Source organism: Lolium rigidum, chromosome 2 (genome assembly GCF_022539505.1).
Source record: "Lolium rigidum isolate FL_2022 chromosome 2, APGP_CSIRO_Lrig_0.1, whole genome shotgun sequence".
Taxonomy (NCBI): Eukaryota; Viridiplantae; Streptophyta; class Magnoliopsida; order Poales; family Poaceae; genus Lolium; species Lolium rigidum.
This window is the reverse complement of record NC_061509.1, coordinates 51,316,462-51,337,786: the sequence shown is the minus strand read 5'-3', so window position 1 is coordinate 51,337,786 and position 21,325 is coordinate 51,316,462. Positions and strand designations below refer to the sequence as shown.

The window sequence follows — 21,325 nt, the reverse complement described above, 5'->3', positions numbered from 1 at the left end:
GAGTTCGATAAACCTTGGGTGATCCACTTAAGGGAAACTTGCTGCTGTTCTACAAACCTCTGCACTTGGAGGCCCAACACTGTCTACAAGAATAGAAGCACCCGTAGACATCAGACGCCGCCGCCGCGAATCCCATCTCGGGGGATTCAGGAGATCGCCTCCGGCACCCTGCCGGAGAGGGGATTCATCTCCCGGAGGACTCTACACCGCCATGGTCGCCTCCGGAGTGATGAGTGAGTAGTTCACCCCTGGACCATGGGTCCATAGCAGTAGCTAGATGGTCGTCTTCTCCTTGTTGTGCTTCATTGTTGGATCTTGTGAGCTGCCTAACATGATCAAGATCATCTATCCGTAATACTATATGTTGTGTTTGTCGGGATCCGATGGATAGAGAGTACTATGATTATGGTGATTATCAATCTATTGTTTATGTGTTGTTTATGATCTTGCATGCTCTTCGTTATTAGTAGAGGCTCGGCCAAGTTTTTACTCTTAACTCCAAGAGGGAGTATTTATGCTCGATAGTGGGTTCATGCTCGCATTGACACCTGGGACAGTGATGTAAAGTTCTAAGGTTGTGTTGTGCTGTTGCCACTAGGGATAAAACATTGATTCTATGTCTAAGGATGTAGTTGTTGATTACATTACGCACCATACTTAATGCAATTGTCTCGTTGCTTTGCAACTTAATACTCGGAGGGGGTTCGGATGATAACCCGAAGGTGGACTTTTTAGGCATAGATGCGGTTGGATGGCGGTCTATGTACTTTGTCGTAATGCCCAATTAAATCTCACTATATTTATCATATCATGTATATGCATTGTTATGCCTTTCTCTATTTGTCAATTGCCCGACTGTAATTTGTTCACCCAACATGCTTTTATCTTATGGGAGAGACACCTCTAGTGAACTGTGGACCCCGGTCCTATTCTTTACATAGCATACAATCTACTGCAATTGTGTTTACTATTTTCTTTGCAAACATCTTCCACTCGATACGTTTAATCCTTTGTTACAGCAAGCCGGTGAGATTGACAACCTCACTGTTTCGTTGGGGCAAAGTACTTTGGTTTTGTTGTGCAGATTCCACGTTGGCGCAGGAATCCCGGTGTTGCGCCGCATCACATTTCGCGACCATCAACCTTCAACGTGCTTCTTGGCTCCTACTCGGTTCGATTAAACCTTGGTTTCATACCGAGGGAAACTTGCTTCTATACGCATCATACCTTCCACTTGGGGTTCCCAACGGACGTGTGCATCTACGCGTATCAAGCTAAATTTCCGGCGCCGTTGCTCGGGAGATCAAGACACGCTGCAAGGGGAGTCTCCACTTCTCAATCTCTTTACTTTGTTTTTGTCTTGCTTTATTTTATTTACTACTTTGTTTGCTGCACCTAAACAAAACACAAAAAAATTAGTTGCTAGTTTTACTTTATTTACTGTCTTGCTCTCTATATCGAAAACACAAAAAAATTAGTTACTTGCATTTACTTTATCTAGTTTGCTTTATTTATTGTCTTGCACTCTATATTAAAAATATAAATTTTTTTTTAGTTACTTTTGTTACCATGTCTAGCTCTGAACCCGTTACTTCTTCACCTGAAGAATTAGTCTTCACTTTTAAACAAGGGGATGAGGAGAGTTTTAAGGATGCTTGGTCTAGAATTTTTACTTCTTATCGTAAAACCGAACCTCAAATGACTCTAAGTTTGCTCCTTAGTAATTTTTATTTTGGTCTTATGGTTCGCTATAGATATGCTTTGGACACTTTAGTAGGAGGAGATTTCCTTCATTGTAATGGGGATCAAGCTTTTAATGCCATAAAGAAATTGGTTGCATCACATGATTCAGCTAATAACTTTGATTCAGCCCTTATTAGCATTTATAATAGATTAAACACTCTTGAGACAAGGGCATCTTGCTTGAATGAAAATTATAGATATGTTCGTAACCGCCTTGATCAAGTTTTAGTGAACTCTGAATCTTCATTATGGGATCCTACAATTAAAATTGTTATCGGTGACCAAACTCTTCATGCCAATTGTGATATTATGTCTGAATTTTGCTTAATGCCTAAGAGTATTCATGAATCTTTGCAACTTTGGGGATTCATTGAAGGGGGAGAAGGAATAACTCTTATTGATAACTCCGTTATAATCCCTAAAGGAATAGCTGCGGGTGTGCATACAACCATTCTTGGTAGAACAATATCCATTGATTATCTTGTTATTGAATGTGCAGGAACAGGACAAATCACACTCGGAAGATCCCTGCTGAAACTATTGGGGGCAGTCATAGATATGAGAGAAGGCACTCTAAAGTTCACCTCTACACCTGGGGGGAGACATGTATTCCCTAAACCAAAGAGTAAGAAAAAGAACAAGAAAGGGAAGGGTAAGGCCCAAGGTAATGTTGATGCCTCATCTCTTGATAATACTTGATTTGCACTTTCTGCGCCTAGCTGAAAGGCGTTAAAGAAAAGCGCTTATGGGAGACAACCCATGTTTTTACCTACAGCAATTTTTTGTTTTGTTGAGTCTTGGAAGTTGTTTACTACTGTAGCAACCTCTCCTTATCATGTTTTTGTGCCAAGTAAAGTTTCTATGTCAAAGTTGATGTTATATTTGGGATCGCTGCGCAGAAACAGCATTGCTGTCTGTCACGAATCTGGGCACAGTTTTCTGTAGAAAATTCGAAAAAATCTGCCAATTTACGAGCGTGATCCTCAGATATGTACGCAACTTTCATTAGTTTTGAGTTTTTCCATTTGAGCAAGTCTAGTGCCAGCTTTAAATTCGTCTTTACGGACTGTTCTGTTTTTGACAGATTCTGCCTTTTATTTCGCATTGCCTCTTTTGCTATGTTGGATTTATTTCTTTGATCCATTAATGTCCAGTAGCATTATGCAATGTCCAGAAGTGAAAATAATGATTGTGTCACCTCTGAATGTATGAATTATTAATTGTGCACTAACCCTCTAATGAGTTTGCTTGAAGTTTGGTGTGAAGGAAGTTTTCAAGGGTCAAGAGAGGAGTATGATATACTATGATCAAGAGGAGTGAAAGCTCTAAGCTTGGGGATGCCCCCGTGGTTCACCCCTGCATATTCTAAGAAGACTCAAGCGTCTAAGCTTGGGGATGCCCAAGGCATCCCCTTCTTCATCGACAACATCATCGAGTTCCTCCCCCGAAACTATATTTTTATTCGAGTCACATCTTGTGTTCTTTACTTGGAGCGTCTGTTTGTTTTTGTTTTTGTTTTGTTTGAATAAAATGGATCCTAGCATTCACTTTGTGGGAGAGAGACACGCTCCGCTGTTGCATATGGACACATGTGTCCTTAGGTTTTACTCATAATGTTCAAGGCGAAGTTTCTTCTTCGTTAAATTGTTATATGGTTGGAATTGGAAAATGCTACATGTAGTAATTCTAAAATGTCTTGGATAATGTGATACTTGGCAAATGTTGTGCTCATGTTTAAGCTCTTGCATCATATGCTTTGCACCCATTAATGAAGAAATACATAGAGCTTGCTAAAATTTGATTTGCATATTTGGTTTCTCTAAGGTCTAGATAATATCTAGTATTGAGTTTTGAACAACAAGGAAGACGGTGTAGAGTCTTATAATGTTTACAATATGTCTTTTATGTGAGTCTTGCTGCACTTGTTCATCCTTGAGTTTGCTTCAAATAACCTTGCTAGCCTAAACCTTGTATCGAGAGGGAATACTTCTCATGCATCCAAAATCCTTGGGCCAACTACTATGCCATTTGTGTCCACCATACCTACCTACTACATGGTATTTCTCCGCCATTCCAAAGTAAATTGCTTGAGTGCTACCTTTAAAATTCCATCATTCACCTTTGCAATATATAGCTCATGGGACAAAATAGCCTTAAAAACTATCGTAGTATTGAATATGTACTTATGCACTTTATATTTTATTAAGTTGCTTGTTGTGCGATAACCATGCTTCTGGGGAACGCCATCAACTATTGTTGAATATCATGTGAGTTGCTATGCATGTCCGTCTTGTCCGAAGGATCTATCATTTTAGTGGTTGGAGCATGCAAAATTGTTAGAGAAGAACATTGGGCCGCTAACTAAAGCCATGAACCATGGTTGAAGTTTCAGTTTTGGACATATATCCTCAATCTCATATGAGAATAATAATCATTGCTACATGCTTGTGCATTTAAGAGGAGTCCATTATCTCGTTGTCCATGTTGTCCCGGTATGGATGTCTAAGTTGAGAATAATCAAAAGCGAGAAATCCAAAATGCGAGCATTCTCCTTAGACCTTTGTACAGGCGGCATGGAGGTACCCCTTTGTGACACTTGGTTGAAACATGGCATGCAAAGATCCGGTAGTCCAAGCTAAGTAGGACAAGGTGCGGGCACAATTAGTACACTATGCATGAGGCTTGCAACTTGTAAGATATAATTTACATAACTCATATGCTTTATTACTACCGTTGACAAAATTGTTTCATGTTTTCAAAATAAAAGCTCTAGCACAAATACAGCAATCGATGCTTTCCTCTTTGAAGGACCTTTCTTTTACTTTTCTTGTTGAGTCAGCTTACCTATCTCCTTCCACCTTAAGAAGCAAACACTTGTGTGAACTGTGCATTGATTCCTACATACTTGCATATTGCACTTGTTATATTACTTTATGTTGACAATATCCATGAGATATACATGTTATAAGTTGAAAGCAACTGCTGAAACTTCATCTTCCTTTGTGTTACTTCAACACCTTTACTTTGATTTATTGCTTTATGAGTTAACTCTTATGCAAGACTTATTGATGCTTGTCTTGAAGTACTATTCATGAAAAGTCTTTGCTTTATGATTCAGTTGTTTACTCATGTCATTTCCTTTGTTTTGATCGCTGCATTCATTACATATGTTTACAAATAGTATGATCAAGATTATGATGGCATGTCACTTCGAAATTATCTTTGTTATCGTTTTACCTCGCTCGGGACGAGCGTAACTAAGCTTGGGGATGCCGATACGTCTCCAACGTATCGATAATTTCTTATGTTCCATGCTACTTTATTGATGATACCTACATGTTTTATGCACATTATATGTCATATTTATGCATTTTCTGGAACTAACCTATTAACAAGATGCCGAAGAGCCGATTCTTTGTTTTCTGCTGTTTTTGGTTTCGAAATCCTAGTAAGGAAATATTCTCTGAATTGGACGAAACTTTCGCCTGGGGTCCTATTTTTGCACGAAGCTTCCGGAAGACCGAAGAGTCAACGAAGTGGGGCCACGAGGCGGCTAGGGGATAGGGCGGCGCGGCCCGGGCCTTGGCCGCGCCGGCCTGCCCCCGGGCCCCTCGTGTGGCCCCTCGACCTACCCTTCCGCCTACTTAAAGCTTCCGTCGCCAAACCCCCAGCACCGAGAGCCACGATACGGAAAACCTTCCAGAGCCGCCGCCGCCGCGAATCCCATCTCGGGGGATTCAGGAGATCGCCTCCGGCACCCCGCCGGAGAGGGGATTCATCTCCCGGAGGACTCTACACCGCCATGGTCGCCTCCGGAGTGATGAGTGAGTAGTTCACCCTCGGACCATGGGTCCATAGCAGTAGCTAGATGGTCGTCTTCTCCTTGTTGTGCTTCATTGTTGGATCTTGTGAGCTGCCTAACATGATCAAGATCATCTATCCGTAATACTATATGTTGTGTTTGTCGGGATCCGATGGATAGAGAGTACTATGATTATGGTGATTATCAATCTATTGTTTATGTGTTGTTTATGATCTTGCATGCTCTCCGTTATTAGTAGAGGCTCTGCCAAGTTTTTACTCTTAACTCCAAGAGGGAGTATTTATGCTCGATAGTGGGTTCATGCCCGCATTGACACTCGGGACAAAGTGATGTAAAGTTCTAAGGTTGTGTTGTGCTCGTTGCCACTAGGGATAAAACATTGATTCTATGTCTAAGGATGTAGTTGTTGATTACATTACGCACCATACTTAATGCAATTGTCTCGTTGCTTTGCAACTTAATACCGGAGGGGTTCGGATGATAACCTCGAAGGTGGACTTTTTAGGCATAGATGCGGTTGGATGGCGGTCTATGTACTTTGTCGTAATGCCCAATTAAATCTCACTATATTTATCATATCATGTATATGCATTGTTATGCCTTTCTCTATTTGTCAATTGCCCGACTGTAATTTGTTCACCCAACATGCTTTTATCTTATGGGAGAGACACCTCTAGTGAACTCGTGGACCCCGGTCCTATTCTTTACATAGCATACAATCTATCGCAATTGTGTTTACTCGTTTTCTTTGCAAACATCTTCCACTCGATACGTTTAATCCTTTGTTACAGCAAGCCGGTGAGATTGACAACCTCACCGTTTCGTTGGGGCAAAGTACTTTGGTTTTGTTGTGCGAGATTCCACGTTGGCGCGAGAATCCCTGGTGTTGCGCCGCATCACATTTCGCGACCATCAACCTTCAACGTGCTTCTTGGCTCCTACTGGTTCGATTAAACCTTGGTTTCATACTGAGGTAAACTTGCTTCTATACGCATCATACCTTCCACTTGGGGTTCCCAACGGACGTGTGCATCTACGCGTATCAGCTATCTCATTCCTTCTTACATGATTTATTTGCTTGAATGAGATAAATCTTTGAGCATGCTTGCTTTATTTCATCCTTTATGCTCAATGGTTTCTTCTTAGTTCATTTGTTGAACTTTGTTGAACAAATCTTTTTGATTTGCTTCTTAGATATAATTTGGACAACAAATTTGTTTGTGACACCTCTATGCCTTATTTAATTCTTTTGGTGTTTTGTCCAAAGTATATCTTTCTTGGATCTTTAAAAGTTTTGGTGCATGCTTATATGTAACTTGTTTATACTTGTAGCATGCTTGCTTTCTTTTGATCCATTATATAGGGTATACTCCATCAAATCCTAAACGGCTAAGATGTGCATGAAATTCAAATTTCATCTAAATATGCACATATTGATATGGAGTGTATCCTATGTATTGTGGTTAGTCTAACCATGTTGGACCCAATAAATTTGGGGACCAAGATGTACTTGAATAATGTTTTAGGTACATTGGAGATGCAATGGAGGCTTGTCTCATCTATAAGGAAGGTGTGATCACCATATGAGAATTGGAGTCAAGCTAGGATGATCAATGAACTCTTATCTACTATATCAAGTCATTGCTATCTCGGTAACAAGTATCTTATTCATGCACTCTCATATAGCATCCAACCTCTTGTAGGTTGTATCTTGGCATGAAATTATTTATTTCAAAAATATTGCGGTTCTTGAAAAATCATTTTTAAAGCGAAACTTCTTATTGTACATTTGAGTAATTTGAGAAGATGCATATGTTGGGAATATATATATATATATATATATATATATATATATATATATATATATATATATATATATATATATATATATATATATACATCATGTTTATGATTCACCTACCCAAATATGCCCTCTAGCAATTTATTGCATATCAATTCCTCAAAGAGCTCTCATGTGCAATATTGATGAAATTGCGAAATCAATCCATATTTATGATACTTGTTGCCTTTCTCAAAACACTCCAACTAGCTCTACTTCCCTTATTGTTAGTTGTGATGTTTTTGAGATTTAACTTGGTTGAAGTTCATTCATATACCATAAGTGAAAATTGGAGCCATAGGCTATATATGCTTCTTAAGCAAACATCCTTTGGTATATCTTATGACTTCATCTTGGATATCTTGTCTTATCTATTTTGTTAACCTCTTGTGTGTGCATGTTTCTTTATGGATCATTTGTCCACTTTAGAAACTTATATACATAAGAGCGTTAATCCATCACCTTGATACCTTTGTTCTTTGCCGACCATCTTTTATCCTTTTGTTTCTTAGTGGTGTTGGTAAAGGAGATTTATGAGTGCTTGGTTTATTTGTTTTCCTTCTTGCACTCATATCTCGTATTTGTTGGACTAAAGTTGTTCTTGATAAGCATATTCTCTTTATCTTAGTTGTGTTCTAAATGATATATAGGGAGTGAGGATTCCATGTTTGTGCATATTCTATTCAAATGCAAACATTATAAATTGTGCACGAATCTTGGGGAGCTTTCTTATTTTATTTAAGAGCACTATATCTCTCTTATCATGATATCTTTGTTTGTCCAATTGGATCTTTGATTGCTTGCTTTATTTGTTGAAGCTCACTTCACCATGTTATCTTTATGCAATCTTTGATCCTCAATATAGTTTGATTTCCTTCAAGTATTCATCATTGGATATGTGCACTTGATTCCACTCAAATTATGAGAAGTGCACACTTTGGGGAGGAACTCACATTATATTGGCCTTCTAAATTTTTCACCCATTTTGACAATCGATGCCAATGGGGGAGAAGTTTAGAGGGTTTAAGGGAATGGTTTTATACTTAAGCTTGGTTTGTGCTTAAGTGTTTTGCCTCTCATGCATTCCATATTTATATGTCTTGCATGGTTGTATATATATATAGTGGAAACTATCCCAAAGGTTAATCTTGACAATGTATGCAATGAATTCATGTTCATCACACGTGCATACATTGTGGGGGAGTTTTCTCTATATATATTGGTTCTACTCACATCCATTGCATTTGTTGAAGTTGTGTGAGTAGAGTCGGTTTTGATATGGACTAGTTGCTTTGTGTTACTTGACCATATCAAATACAACCTCTTGTATACAACTTATTCTCGGATAAGTTGCGTGCTTGTCACTAATATTCATTATATAAACCCTCTTATTGTGGTTGTCATCAATTACCAAAATGGGGGAGATTGTAAGGGTACATTGCCCCTATGTGTGGTTTTGGTAATTAATGACAACCCCTATGGACTAATGTTTTCATTGAGTTTATATGAAGGAATATTCCATAGGAACTACTTGTTCTCCATATGTTGGATTCAAGTATGGATGCCATGAAGATAAAGATATACCTTGTGTATTGGCATCAAGATCATCGGTTAGAAGATACAAGGTTGAGTCGTGCAAGTTCAAGATGAGCATCTCAAGTGGATCACATGCTTGAAGCTTGCCGTCCATTTGGTGACATTGGACATATGAAGATGTGCATCAATGGAGCTTTCCCATCATGGTGTATGGGGGAGCATTTGCGAGTCTTCACGAAGCAACGATGATCAAGTAAGGCATACCGGCTTGTATGGAGCTTGAAGAGCTATCATCAAGATCAAGCGGGATGCGCAAGGCAAAGGTATGACTTTGCTAGGTTTTTTCTTTTACCGGTCTCAAGGTGGTTGATGGGAGACCGGATTATAGGATAGATAGCCGCACTATTAAGAGGGGCTTTCGGTTGGGTAACTTGATCACATCGTCTTAGGGAGCTCAACCCTTTGCATACTTTGCATATCCGTATTGCTTCTTGGTGTTTCTCTGTGTGAGGTTCTTGAGCTTGTTGCTAGCTTTACAACAAGCCCAAGTTCATCGAAAACGGAATCCGCATGCATCTTCTATTGCGTTTTCGAGGTTGGGTGATTTTACCGGTTATTCATGATATAAGGTTCTACCTTTTATATTCATGATAAAATCCCCTCCTATAGATTCTTGTGTTTTCACTTTCCATAGGATAGCATTTGTTGTTATCTTCCAAACAAAACTGGTTTCATTCGAATCGGGGTTCGGGAGCATTTGTTAGTGAAGAAAAGGGAAAAAGGAAAAAGAAAAAAAAGAAAAAAAAGGGGAGGGGCAGCCGGTCGGCCGGCCGGCCTGCCGGGCCACGCGCCGGCCCACCCGGTCACCGACCGGCCCGGGAGCCGGTGCCATCCGGGGCAGGTCCAGTGGGCCTGCCGGTCCACTCCGGCCCAGCTGCCGTTTTCCCTCCGGGCCGCCCGGCCACCTCCCCGGCCCGACCGGGGCCTGCTCCGGACCGAGCGCCCCTCGCCTTACGCGCCGCCCACGCGCGGTCCACGCGGCCGGCTCGCCCCGCCCGGGCTCGGCGCCTCCACGCGGCCCATGTGCACCGCCCGGCCGGCGAGCCGGCTCGACCGGACCGGCCACCGGCCTCCTCAGCGCCTGGGCCGGTCGGCCGGCTGGGCCGCCGGCTGGGCAACTTTCTAGAGCAGTTTTTTTTGCCCGTTTTCTTGTCTTTTTCCCCCAACAGTTTTATTTGCTCCTAGCTATAAATAGACTCTTCTTCCACCTTGAGCAACTAGTTCTTCCTATTTTCTCTCACCTCCATTGTTGCTATTTGAAGAACTTGCTCTCCCCCTTGATTCCTCCGACCATTCTTGCTCATATTTGAGGATTTGAGAGAGGAGATCTAGATCTACACTTCCACCAAACCGTTTCTTCTCTAAGTGAGGGAATCTCTTGGGATCTAGATCTTGGAGTCTTTGGTTGACTTTCCCCCTTGTTCTTCCTCTCCAATCTCATCCTAGCATTCGTTGCTTTGGTGGGATTTGGGTGTGAAGGACTTGAACACCTCCGGTGTTCTTGCTTTGCATCATTGCATAGTGTTGAGCTCTCCACCACGATTTGTTCGAGTGAGAGACCGTGAGCTTGTTACTCTTGGAGGGTGACCTCCTAGTTGGCTTGGTTGGTGTCCCGGTGATCTCTTCGTGAAGATTGTGAAGGGGCCCGGGCTTCTCCTTCGTGGAGCTTGTGAAGTGGTTGTGGAGCTTGCCATCTCCGGGAGAGGAGGAAAAGCTAACCATAAGGAAAGGGCCATTATCCTTCGTGGGTGTGGTTCGGAGAATAGGGTGAGCCTTCGTGGCGCGGGAATCCTTCGTGGGACCTCCACTCCTCCAAACGTGACGTACCTTGTTGCAAAGCAAGGGAACACGGGAATACATCCTCGTCTCCGCGTGCCTCGGTTATTTCTATACCCGAGCTCTCTTTCCTTGTGATAGCCATCGTGCTTGAAGTATATATATATCTTGCTATCACCTGTGCTACATATATCTTGTGCCTATCTTGCTTAGCTCTAGTTGTTATTGTTATACCTAGTTGAGCTTAGCATATCTAGGGTTTGTGCTTGTAAACTAAATGATAGTTTAATTCCGCATTCTTACAAGACAAATCCGAAAGAGTTTGTAATTGCCTATTCACCCCCCCTCTAGGCGACATCTCGATCTTTCAATCTCATTGATGAATTGCTATTATCCACTACAACTTAAAAGAGAGAATAGTCAAGTGAACCCCGGTCCAAATTTAATTATAAGAAACACATTTCCATTGCATTTATCTTACTTTCTATTTGTTGCACTATTTTAATTCGAAAATACAAAAATATTTAGTAATCTTATTTGCACACAAAACCCCAAAACAATCAACTCTTTACTTGCTTTTACTTAGTTTACTTTACTTGTCTAGTTTACTTTACTTTCGTTACTACTTTGTTTTACTATTACTAATATGAAACCTTGTGCTTGACAACCACACGGTGGAGTTGGGGACACAAGGCTTTATTTTATTTTGCAATATTGCTATAAGAAGAGAGGGAGATATACCCCTTTACCAATTACCCGAGAGTTTGATATAAACCCTCGAGTCACCCTTGTGGGGAAATACTCTAATGACACAACACTCTGCACTTGGAGTCCTAATGTCATCACACCACTCCTAAGAGCAAGAAAAATAGTGTAGCCACTCGCTAGCTATAGCGTTTGCCATGTCATCTATAGCTAACTTACAGCCACTATGTAATATTGACTCTAAAAATGTAATACTTTATCAAAATATGGCCCGCTTTTTATTCTCATAAAGTTTCTAGGAGTATGTGCTAGAGCTAAATCTTCCATGAGAGCCCACTTACATTCTCACTCCTCCAACTAAACAAATATATCACATTTTATCTCTTATAGCCAGCTAATTGTGTCCTATTGTACTTGCTCTAAGTTACTTCCCACTATAGAGGTAGTAACATAGCTAAGATACACCACCACCATCTTTCATCATTTAATATAGTGACACATAACCAAATTGCCTATGACACAACGCTAACTCACTAAGAAACCCTCATTGTGAAAGGCCTTATGGCTCGGTTGGTTTGTAAATATCGGAGTAATTGAGAGTTGTTGAACGTTTGGACGATTTTAACTATCAAGGTCTCCTTGTAAGCATCACGTCGCTCGATGGAAAGCCCCGCAGGATGAGCGAAACCATCGGGACGGAGGCCCTTGGTCCAACAATGCGCCCTGCCACGAGATTCCCACTGCTGGGCTTTCTCATGGTATGTGTTCTGCTCCACGTCGCCGGTGGCTGGATCAAACCCTGGCCCTCCCGCCATCGACATCAACTAGGAGTGCTCTCAACGACAGCGTTTCGCCGTCCTTGCAGGCCCTGATTCTCCCGCGAGGTGTAGCACGGCCGAAACGAGGTTAGCCCTCCAGCTCGCGGTCGTACGCGTGGACCCTGTTCACACGTGAGAGACTCTCACATATGAGGCATGTACTTGATGCCTCTCGTATACACTCGGTACCGAGCTGTGATGATCGCATGTCGTGTATGCACTGGCAAGGCTTTCTGTTGCTCATTCTGATCTCGAGGAAGAGGACCTGCTCCAAGGTCACCCATGCCTCCGTTGCTCATTGTAATCTCGAGGAAGAGGACTGACGAGGGAGCTCCTCGGCAATGCCCACCATGAGGGGCTTAGGGTTGACGGAATCCTGCAGGTTAACACGAGACATCGGATACCAAACGAACATGGAGCGAGATTTACCCAGGTTCGGGACCCTCGATGAGGTAATACCCTTACTTATGCTTGTCTGATCTTGATTTATCGATGAAAAATAGGTTACAATATGGGGCAGCCGATAGACTGCTATGGTGAACTCGCCGGGAGGCAAGGTTTCTAGGGTTGGTGTATGTTAGATTGTGTTGGTTGCGTAAGTGTTATCGTTCGACAGGCCCTCTCCTGGCCTTTATATAGGAGGCCAAATCTCGAGAGTCCTGTCCGAACTCGACTAGGTTACATCAGTATCTAATCTATCATTTCCGTTATCGACGTCTTCTTGCCTTGCTCATCAAGGATCCGTTTTCTTGTAAGTCTTCTTTGTTGTAACCAACGTATGGACCCACCTTGGATCATGGCAATCCTCATGGGCCCCTTGTTGGGCCAAAGGAGGTAGACCAATGTCGGGTACCCGAAGGGTAATGCCGACATCAAGGACCTTCTCCAAGCTCACCCATGCCTCTATTGCTCATTCTGATCTCAAGGAAGAGGACCTGCTCCAAGATCACCCATGCCTCCGTTGCTCTCGGGTGCAACATGTTCCCGCGCAACTCTCCTATATATGCCACCTCAGTCTTGGATCTCTCATGTGTACCAATGTTCTCCCCCACTCCCGCCCACACCGTTTCTATGGTTCCATTTAGTTCCCGCTTCTAGAGCTCTGCCGCTTCTCGTTACGAAGGAGAGGTCATCATCCTCGGCGATAGGCACCTTGGCCGCCGCGTAAATACTTAGGCGGATGGTGGCTCGTCCTTCCTTACGGGTAGCGCGTAGAGCCTGTTAGGTATGCGTATAGGATACACACGTTGGCACAAACCACAGCGGAGCTTACTTATTGTCCTCGGCGGCCGAGCTAGAAGGTGTTGTTGTTCCTAATGGAAAAAGACATTTCAAAAGACAGAAAAATCAAAAATAATCATCGCATGTATGTACATATCCCATGTTTATCCATAAAGTTTTAGGAGAAAAGAATTGTGACCAGTGTACAAACGACAAATTTGGTCCTCCCAGAACGCATTGTTTACACCACTATCTTTTGAATTTGATATTTTTTTTCATAGATACGGAGTATATAACACCATGCGCTTACCATGGTGGTTCGTTTTCGCGGTGGCGTCGTCACGGCTCCAAGATATTTGGGGGTCACCATGTGCGTCAGCCCATTTGGCCCATAATACGTTTTATAGTCTAGGGTCAAACCAACAAGAAAGGCAGGATAGGATCCTGCTCGATTAAAAAACAAGGCACAAACCGTGGGCGAGTGGCCTCCAAAAGAGTGTGAAAAGAGAAGAGAATGGCGGAGAGAATCATTATTTTGTTTTGGACGGAGCGTGCAACAAGGCTGGCGAGTGGCGAGCGAAGGCCGAAGGGGAAAGAAAAACGGTAGCGAACGCGGCGTGTGAAACGCGGCCGGCGACCGGGCACAAAGCAAACGCAACGTACGCCCGCGCAGACGCACACAACACAACGGTGCGGACGCGACGCTAGCCGGGACTGGACGGGACGGGACGGGCGCACCAAACAAAGCAGAGTAGAGCAGCTAGCTAGCCGCGGTAGAATGGACTAGTCTGTCCTAGTAGGGGGGAAGAGGGAGGGGCCACTGGGCCAGCGAGCCAGCGATTGGAAAAAGGAAAGGGAGAAACGCAACGCGCACCGCACCGGCGAGACACCTCCACACGTCTCTTCTCTGCCCCTCGCCGTCCCTAGTAGTGACCCCAGCCAGGCAGCCAGCGGCACGCCCCCATCCAGTCCCCTCCCTCCGAATCCTGCCGGATGCGGCTGCCTCGCTGCTGCTAGGGATGATGGAGCGGATGTGGCGGCGCGCGGGGGCGGGCGACGAGGACCGCATCTCGGACCTCCCGGACGCGCTGCGCCTGCAGATTCTCAGCCTGCTCCCGCTCAAGTCCGCCATCCGCACCGCCGCGCTCTCCTCCCGCTGGCGCTCGCTCTGGGAGCACCGCTGGCCCGACCCCTCCTCCCTCCGCCTCCGCTTCCCCGTCCCCGCCTGCGCGGACGCGCGGGACCAGCTCGCCGCCATGGACCGCCGCGGGCGCCGCCGCGTCGACGTCCTCTCCCTCGCCTTCCACGCCGGCCAGCTCGCGCAGCCCGACCTCCGCCGCTGCCTCGACTACGCCGCCGCCTGCGGCGCCGAGGACGTGCAGCTCCGCCTCGACGGCACCACTCCTCGCGGCGCGCGCGGGGGCCACCGCCGCGCGGGCGTCCTCACCGTCCACTTCCCCGTGGGCAGCCCCCTCCTCGCGCGCCTCTCCGTGCGGGGGCTCCACGTCACCGCCTCCGCCAACGCCATGGTCGCCACGCTCGAGGTCGTCCACCTCCACTCCGTCTCCATCACCGACGCCGCGCTGCGCCGGGTCGTCGCCGCCTGCCCCTGCCTCCGCGAGCTCGACCTCCGCTACTGCCGCCACCTCCGCCGCATCGACTTCACCGCCGTCGGGGTCGGCAACCTCAGGACGCTCACCGTCGTCGACTGCTCCCGCGCCACCGAGCTGCGCGTGCCCGTCGCGCCCTTCCTCCGCTCCTTCCGATTCAGCGGACCCTTCCTCTGCAGCAACCTCTTCACAGGCGTCACCGAGGGGTTTCAGCAACTCTACCTCTGCTCCGGCGGGCCGGAAACCGGCCTGCCGCCCACAAACCTGCCCTCCGCGATTCCACGCCTCGCCAACCTCACCACGCTCACCATATGCAGCATTGCCCTCCAGGTTCGTTCGCCTCCATTTCCTCCTGCTACCTGAACTCCAATTCCATTCCCTATATTATGCACTTACTTATTAATCATTCTACTTCTTCTGCTTCTGCCTGCACTGCAGTATGTGTCTGCCTCCGTAGCGACCTTCGTCAAGGGGACCAGCCTGTCCAGACTCAGGGAACTCCAGCTGCTCATGTTCGGGATGGCCAACTCCAACCTCGCCGACATCTTCAGCTTCCTCAAGACCTGTTCCTGCCCTCACCTGGAGAGGCTCTTCGTGCAGGTTGCCAACACATTTCCTTCTACTTCATTCATTCGCATCTACCTATGTCTTGGTGTTCTCACGCATTCCACATGACAACAGCTACCAACAAACACCCATGACTCCTTCACCAAGAACTACCTGGACGTGGCAGAGGAGGAACCGCCGGAAGGCGGATTAGAAAACCTCGAGTTGGTCAAGATGACAAACTTCAAGGGGCATCACAACGAGATGCGTCTCGTCGACTTCCTTCTCAGGAACGCCAGCTGCCTTAGCAAATTGCTCCTGCTTGCTCCCAAGGAGGATCACCCGCAGGGGCTCCAGAAGATCCACTCAGACGTGCTGCCCCATTTTCAAAAGGGGGAAATTCTCGAGAAGGCTTCAGCAAGCACCCAGATATTTTTCAGCGAGCCTGGTAGCTCCCAGGTCCAACCATTGCACTCGGAGATCTTCATCAGATTTTAGCTTCACATTTAGCAGCACAGCTCTAGTTCAATTGCTTCTTCTCAATTATTACATTTATATAGCTGCTAGGCAACATACATGGATGGAAATCTGGAAGGCACATAGATTTTGGTACTGCATATTCGCAAATTTGTATTACAAATATTTTGGAAAGATGGTTGAGATAGTTATCCTGATCTGCTTCTTTTCCCTTTTCTACTATTGCCCTGTTCCTGCTACGATTGCCTGGCGATTTGCTCAACCATCCATCTCTCTGGAGTTTGGACTTAGCTTATGTATAAATTGCTGCTGGGAAATCATGTTTTTTTTTTTTTGAAATACATATCCTTAGGAACAGGACTTCCTACGTTTTGTGGGGACAAGATGGAAAACTGATTTCAGATACTGGAGGATGGATTCATTTTGTTGTACATTTGGACTGGTAAGTTACTGTGTGATATAAGATACCTTAGTGTTATCCGCCGAGGCAATCTCCCTTTGTTAGTCTGAAAATAGCTATTACCTTATTTTGTCAAAGTTTATGGACTTCTATGTATACGAGCAATCTGATGAAATGAAGTTCCCTATAATCTGTTGCCCTACCATAAAAGATATGTTAATGGCAGATAAAGTTGTATAAAGTGCAGCTGCCATGAACCTTATATCTCTTCTTTACTCGTTATGTAGGTAAACCTATGTTTGAGTTTAGATACTACATGTAGCATGGAATGTACTTGATCGTATAGACATGAATCATATGATGTATGTGCAACCTTTAAGAGATGATATCATCTTGCATAACACATCTTCCAAGTATGTATTGTTTTCTCTGCTTACCTCAGCATACCATTTCTGAAAGGATTCCTTTAGGCCTTTAATACTACTAAATTTTACAGAAAGTACTGCTCTCTCCATGGTCATATTTGTGTATATGTTTGTCCTGATTGATATTAGCAATAGGTGAACAGATTTCAGTATAGAAGCTTGGCAGCCTGGTAGCCTGACAGGGGTAGTGTTATAGAGAGTTATCTCAAGAAAAAAGAACTTTGTGAACACCCTTTCTCTCATTGTATTCAGAATACCTGTTCTTTACTCAGTTGAACTGATGCTAAGGAAAGCAATGTTGTAGATCTTCCCTTCAGACCAATACATATAAGGTTACATGCTCATTTTAAGCGCACATGCTCTTTTGGGCTTGTAGATCATGGATTTTTTTTACCAATGTTAATTGCATTTATGTTCTACGTCGAGACTGTAGCGATAATCAGCTAATTCTTGTACCTCTCATTTTCCCAACAAACAAATTTAGTTGTATGATCCACATGTATTATCTTTCTGTTTTTTTTTCTTATACAATTACTGTAGTAGATCAGAATTAATGCTGTCTTTTCGTGGAAGAAGAATTGCAGATAGTGGGAGCTAGCAACAATGCCTTATGAGACAAATGCAGATTTGAAACGGAGCACTGATGATACCTGTGCAAGAAGTTGATATCTAGGAAAGGGATATCATATCTGTGCAAGAAGTTGATAAGGGACAAATGCAGATTTAAGACGGTGCACTGATGATATCATGCTTATGATTTCTTGAAGTATCCTAATAGTGCAGCCAAGAAGGTGGGGGTAGTTCATGGGGCTATGGTGCTCTTACATGAAAGTGAAAAAGTCATACCACATCTCAGTGCTTTGGTTTTGCACCTTATCCTGCAAGCATGCCACATGGAACTGTAGAGCCACACAGCATTGGGATTTCTGAATGGATATGGATAGTGATGCGATCGGATCCACTATCTTACTAGTTGGAACCCATCTTATGCACTTGCATGCTTAAAAGCAGTGATACTTGTGCATTTGTTTGGTTTTGCTATATTTAAACCCTCTATGATAGGATTTGTGTAGCTTTCTTTGGGCTTCTTACTGATGTCCAGCTATCTGGAATCAGCTGATTACACTTGCTCTAATCTGATGTGAAGGTGTCGAGTAATATTTACTCATTAAAAATGCATTTTGTGTTCTATGAAGCTCATCATTTTCAAGATTGAAGAAAAAAGTAAATGAATTCATGTTCTTAAGAAAACAGTAATTATTTAGATACTGCAACATTTTGGAATGGGAATTAGATGGGTATGCTATTTGGTTGTGGGACAAATGTTCAATGAACTTTCATACATCTTAATTTCTTGCTACAGAACCTGTGTTTGTTTTGTGACGGTTTAAAGATTATGCTATATGGTGACCTTGTCATGCTTATATGGCTGTCTGGGATCTATGGCATATAATCTTCAACTCTCATTTTGAGCATTACTACATTGCTTCGTGATGATATCTGAGTGCAGCATACTTATTAAGATGCTATATAGCTAGTATGTTGCACTATGCACTGTGTAACCTGTTGTGGGACTGGCCATAGTAAACCTTCAAACCGAGTTTAAATTAATTGCTATTCGACACATAGAAAAATGGTGGACTAACAGAATTTTTTTGCAGCTTATCGCAAAGCTTCTGCATTCATCTGACTCTTTCAATTCCTCTGAAGTTCATGAAGGCAGTACTGGAAGTTAGGTCTTGGCAATGGAATCATGCATGAGGTAGATCCTTTGTTCATGAGTTTACACATGGACAACTCTTGTTTGCAATACAAGAAAATAGTTATTGTGCATGATGCTTGTTAACTTGTGTATGACTTGATGATAAAGAATTCCCTGCTGCAAGGATGTATAAATTGCCCCACCTGGCTGATAATATCTTGGCACATAAACTGAGCCTTACCTTGCTAAATTAAGAAACATCAGATACAAACGACCTTCGTAGGTAACTTTTCATATATATTATTCTCACATGTGAGAACTTCGTATGGTTTTCTTCTTTCTTGTACCTAATATATCATCTTGTTCATTTTTTCTGAGTGATCTTAGTAATAAGCAATCCATGTGTGTAACTATGAGCACTGGGCTTTTTAGTCTTTTTTGTAATAGAATAATAGTCTGTGTATTTGAAGATGACTAATCAAATTTCGGAAGACATCAGTTCATGAGTAAAATCCGTTCTGCTCGGTTTTGTCCATAATAATATTTTTTCAAAAATTGTTTCACACACTACGCTAGAACTTTAGACCTTTGCATTGTGCATTGTGATTTTGTTGTGGTTAGGCCTCATATGTTTGTTTGTTTGTTTGCAGAGAACTAGTTGAGATACGAGAGCATACACTGTTACACAGACACTTCTGGATGTGCACTATCTGGTGTACTTGTTCAAGTTCCTGTCCTTTTTGCCATTTGCAAGAGCAGTTGGATGTGTTCATTATCTTGTTGACCAGTCATAAACGCTTGTAGACTGGATGATTTATATTTGCTGAAGGTACTTCTGGGTACTCGAGCAAGCCTAAGGAGCAAGCAAGATTGTGATAAAGATGTCCTAGCATGTAGTAATAACTGTGAAAGAACTTATCAGACATAGCTGGCGAAACATCTTTACCTCAGAACCATACAAAGGTTTTTTCTTTTCTTTTGGGCTGCTGGTATTGGGAAATCTGTCCGATTTTTTATTTCATTGTGAGCAGCTGGGTATGTGGTTGGAGTTCCGATAGGAAACGTGGACTGGATAAGTCTTGCAGCAACAGCTCAGGTCAACTCTGCTTCCAACCTTCTATGCATAGTACATTGTTCACTATGTCTGTACTAAAAAAATAAAGAATGAGAGGCAACAAATTATATGTTGACTTTTCAACGAATGAGTGCTCATTCTACGTTTTCTAGTAAAATTGTCTGGGTTATGTGAGTCCAGACTACTTTCTCTGTATGCTTTAGATCTTAAGTCAGTGGGCTATTTGCTACGTGGGGTCTACATAGAGAAATGTATTTTCAGTTGTGAATTGGAGTAGCATTAGAGCATCTCCAGTCGCGTCCCCCAAACGGCGTTTGGGGGACGGCGGACAAGAAATGGAGAAAATCGCGTCCCGCCGCATCCCCTAAATAGCCCGTTTGTGTCTGCGTCCCGGAGACGAGTCTCTCGACGCCGGCACAAATGAGAGCATATGCATGCATGCAGCCCTAGCCCCACATGCCATTCTCTTCCCACACTTTCTCTCACTTTTCTCACACGGGGTGGTCCCTCTATTAAAATGCATGCATCCGGACGTTTGAGGACGCGGCTGAAAGAGTCTCTTTCTGTACAGATTTTTGATCTTTTTTTGTCCGGCGCGGTCCTAAACGTGCCCCAAATCATTTGTGCCGGACGTTTTTTGAGGGACGCGACTGGAGATGCTCTTAGTCCTCGCCTCCTTAAAGTGGAGCATCTAAGATGTCTAGGTAGGCAGCGTGCAGAATCCCCTTGTAAAAGGTAATCTACAAAGTTATGGGTAAGCTTGTAAATTAATAGGAGACTACTCAATTGCTGGAAGTTTTGAATCCTACTGATGTTCTCTTTATTCAGTTGGTGGCCCATTTTTCTATATTATGTGCCCCTTCCCTTTAGGCATACTTTATTTTCCTTGCTCTTCAAAGTTCAAAGCGACATATCTCTCACCCATGTTATTACAACATTGCTTAGTTGATTTTGTGAAGAACTCTGGCAGATTGATGCAATCTTTGAAGTAGGTTTATGTTCATCCTTTGTTTTGCCTACTGTATTCCTTTGGCCAGCAAAGTCTACCCATGACAGATGAAAGGGGCCCGTTGTAAAGCTGCACGATCTTATACTTCTAGACCCTGGGGCCAGCTGGGAGTAATTAGCATTGACCAGGTACGCTGGACACTGCAATTTAATTTGCACATTCAAAGACATTATTCATTTAAGAACTATACCCAAATCTCACTGTACAAAGTTAATGTCTGTTTACTACGGAGTAGATTATAGATTGAATCCAAATGTTAATGCTTAGGGTCTATTTACTTTTACGTTCAGTGGAGGGGCTGTGTTCTTTTCAATTTTTTTTGTACAAAGATAGAGGCTCTTTCGGGTAAACCGTCTGGCTATCAGCCTTCTACGATTTTTCTCTCATATTAGGAGCTATGCACCATCATTTAGTTCTCTACTGTACCATTTATGCTTTTGGGGCAGAGGTCGAAGGATGGTTAAAAAAAAAGGCTACGTTGTAAGCTCTAAATTTTCTTATCGTTTTATAAGATCAGAAATGACATAATGTCGAACTTATCCAATTCTGAAGTCTGAAG

At 43.4% G+C, this 21,325-nt stretch overlaps 1 protein-coding gene across 1 annotated transcript; it reads left to right on the top strand.

Annotated features, from left to right (window-relative positions):
* The first annotated feature begins 14,544 nt into the window (after positions 1–14,544).
* LOC124691743 (putative F-box/FBD/LRR-repeat protein At2g05300) lies at positions 14,545–16,346 on the top strand. Its single transcript, XM_047225016.1, has 3 exons — positions 14,545–15,462; positions 15,571–15,732; positions 15,814–16,346. Exons 1-3 carry the CDS (start codon positions 14,545–14,547, stop codon positions 16,174–16,176), a joined length of 1,443 nt encoding a protein of 480 aa, XP_047080972.1. The 3' UTR covers positions 16,177–16,346.
* Positions 16,347–21,325: the final 4,979 nt, after the last annotated feature.

Excerpts from the sequence above, each read along its gene's own strand:
- LOC124691743 (XM_047225016.1), top strand. The coding sequence starts at position 14,545 with ATGGAGCGGATGTGGCGGCGCGCGGGGGCGGGCGACGAGGACCGCATC. Across the intron at positions 15,463-15,570 it reads TATGCAGCATTGCCCTCCAG|TATGTGTCTGCCTCCGTAGC; the intron begins GTTCGTTCGCCT and ends CCTGCACTGCAG. Across the intron at positions 15,733-15,813 it reads TGGAGAGGCTCTTCGTGCAG|CTACCAACAAACACCCATGA; the intron begins GTTGCCAACACA and ends ACATGACAACAG.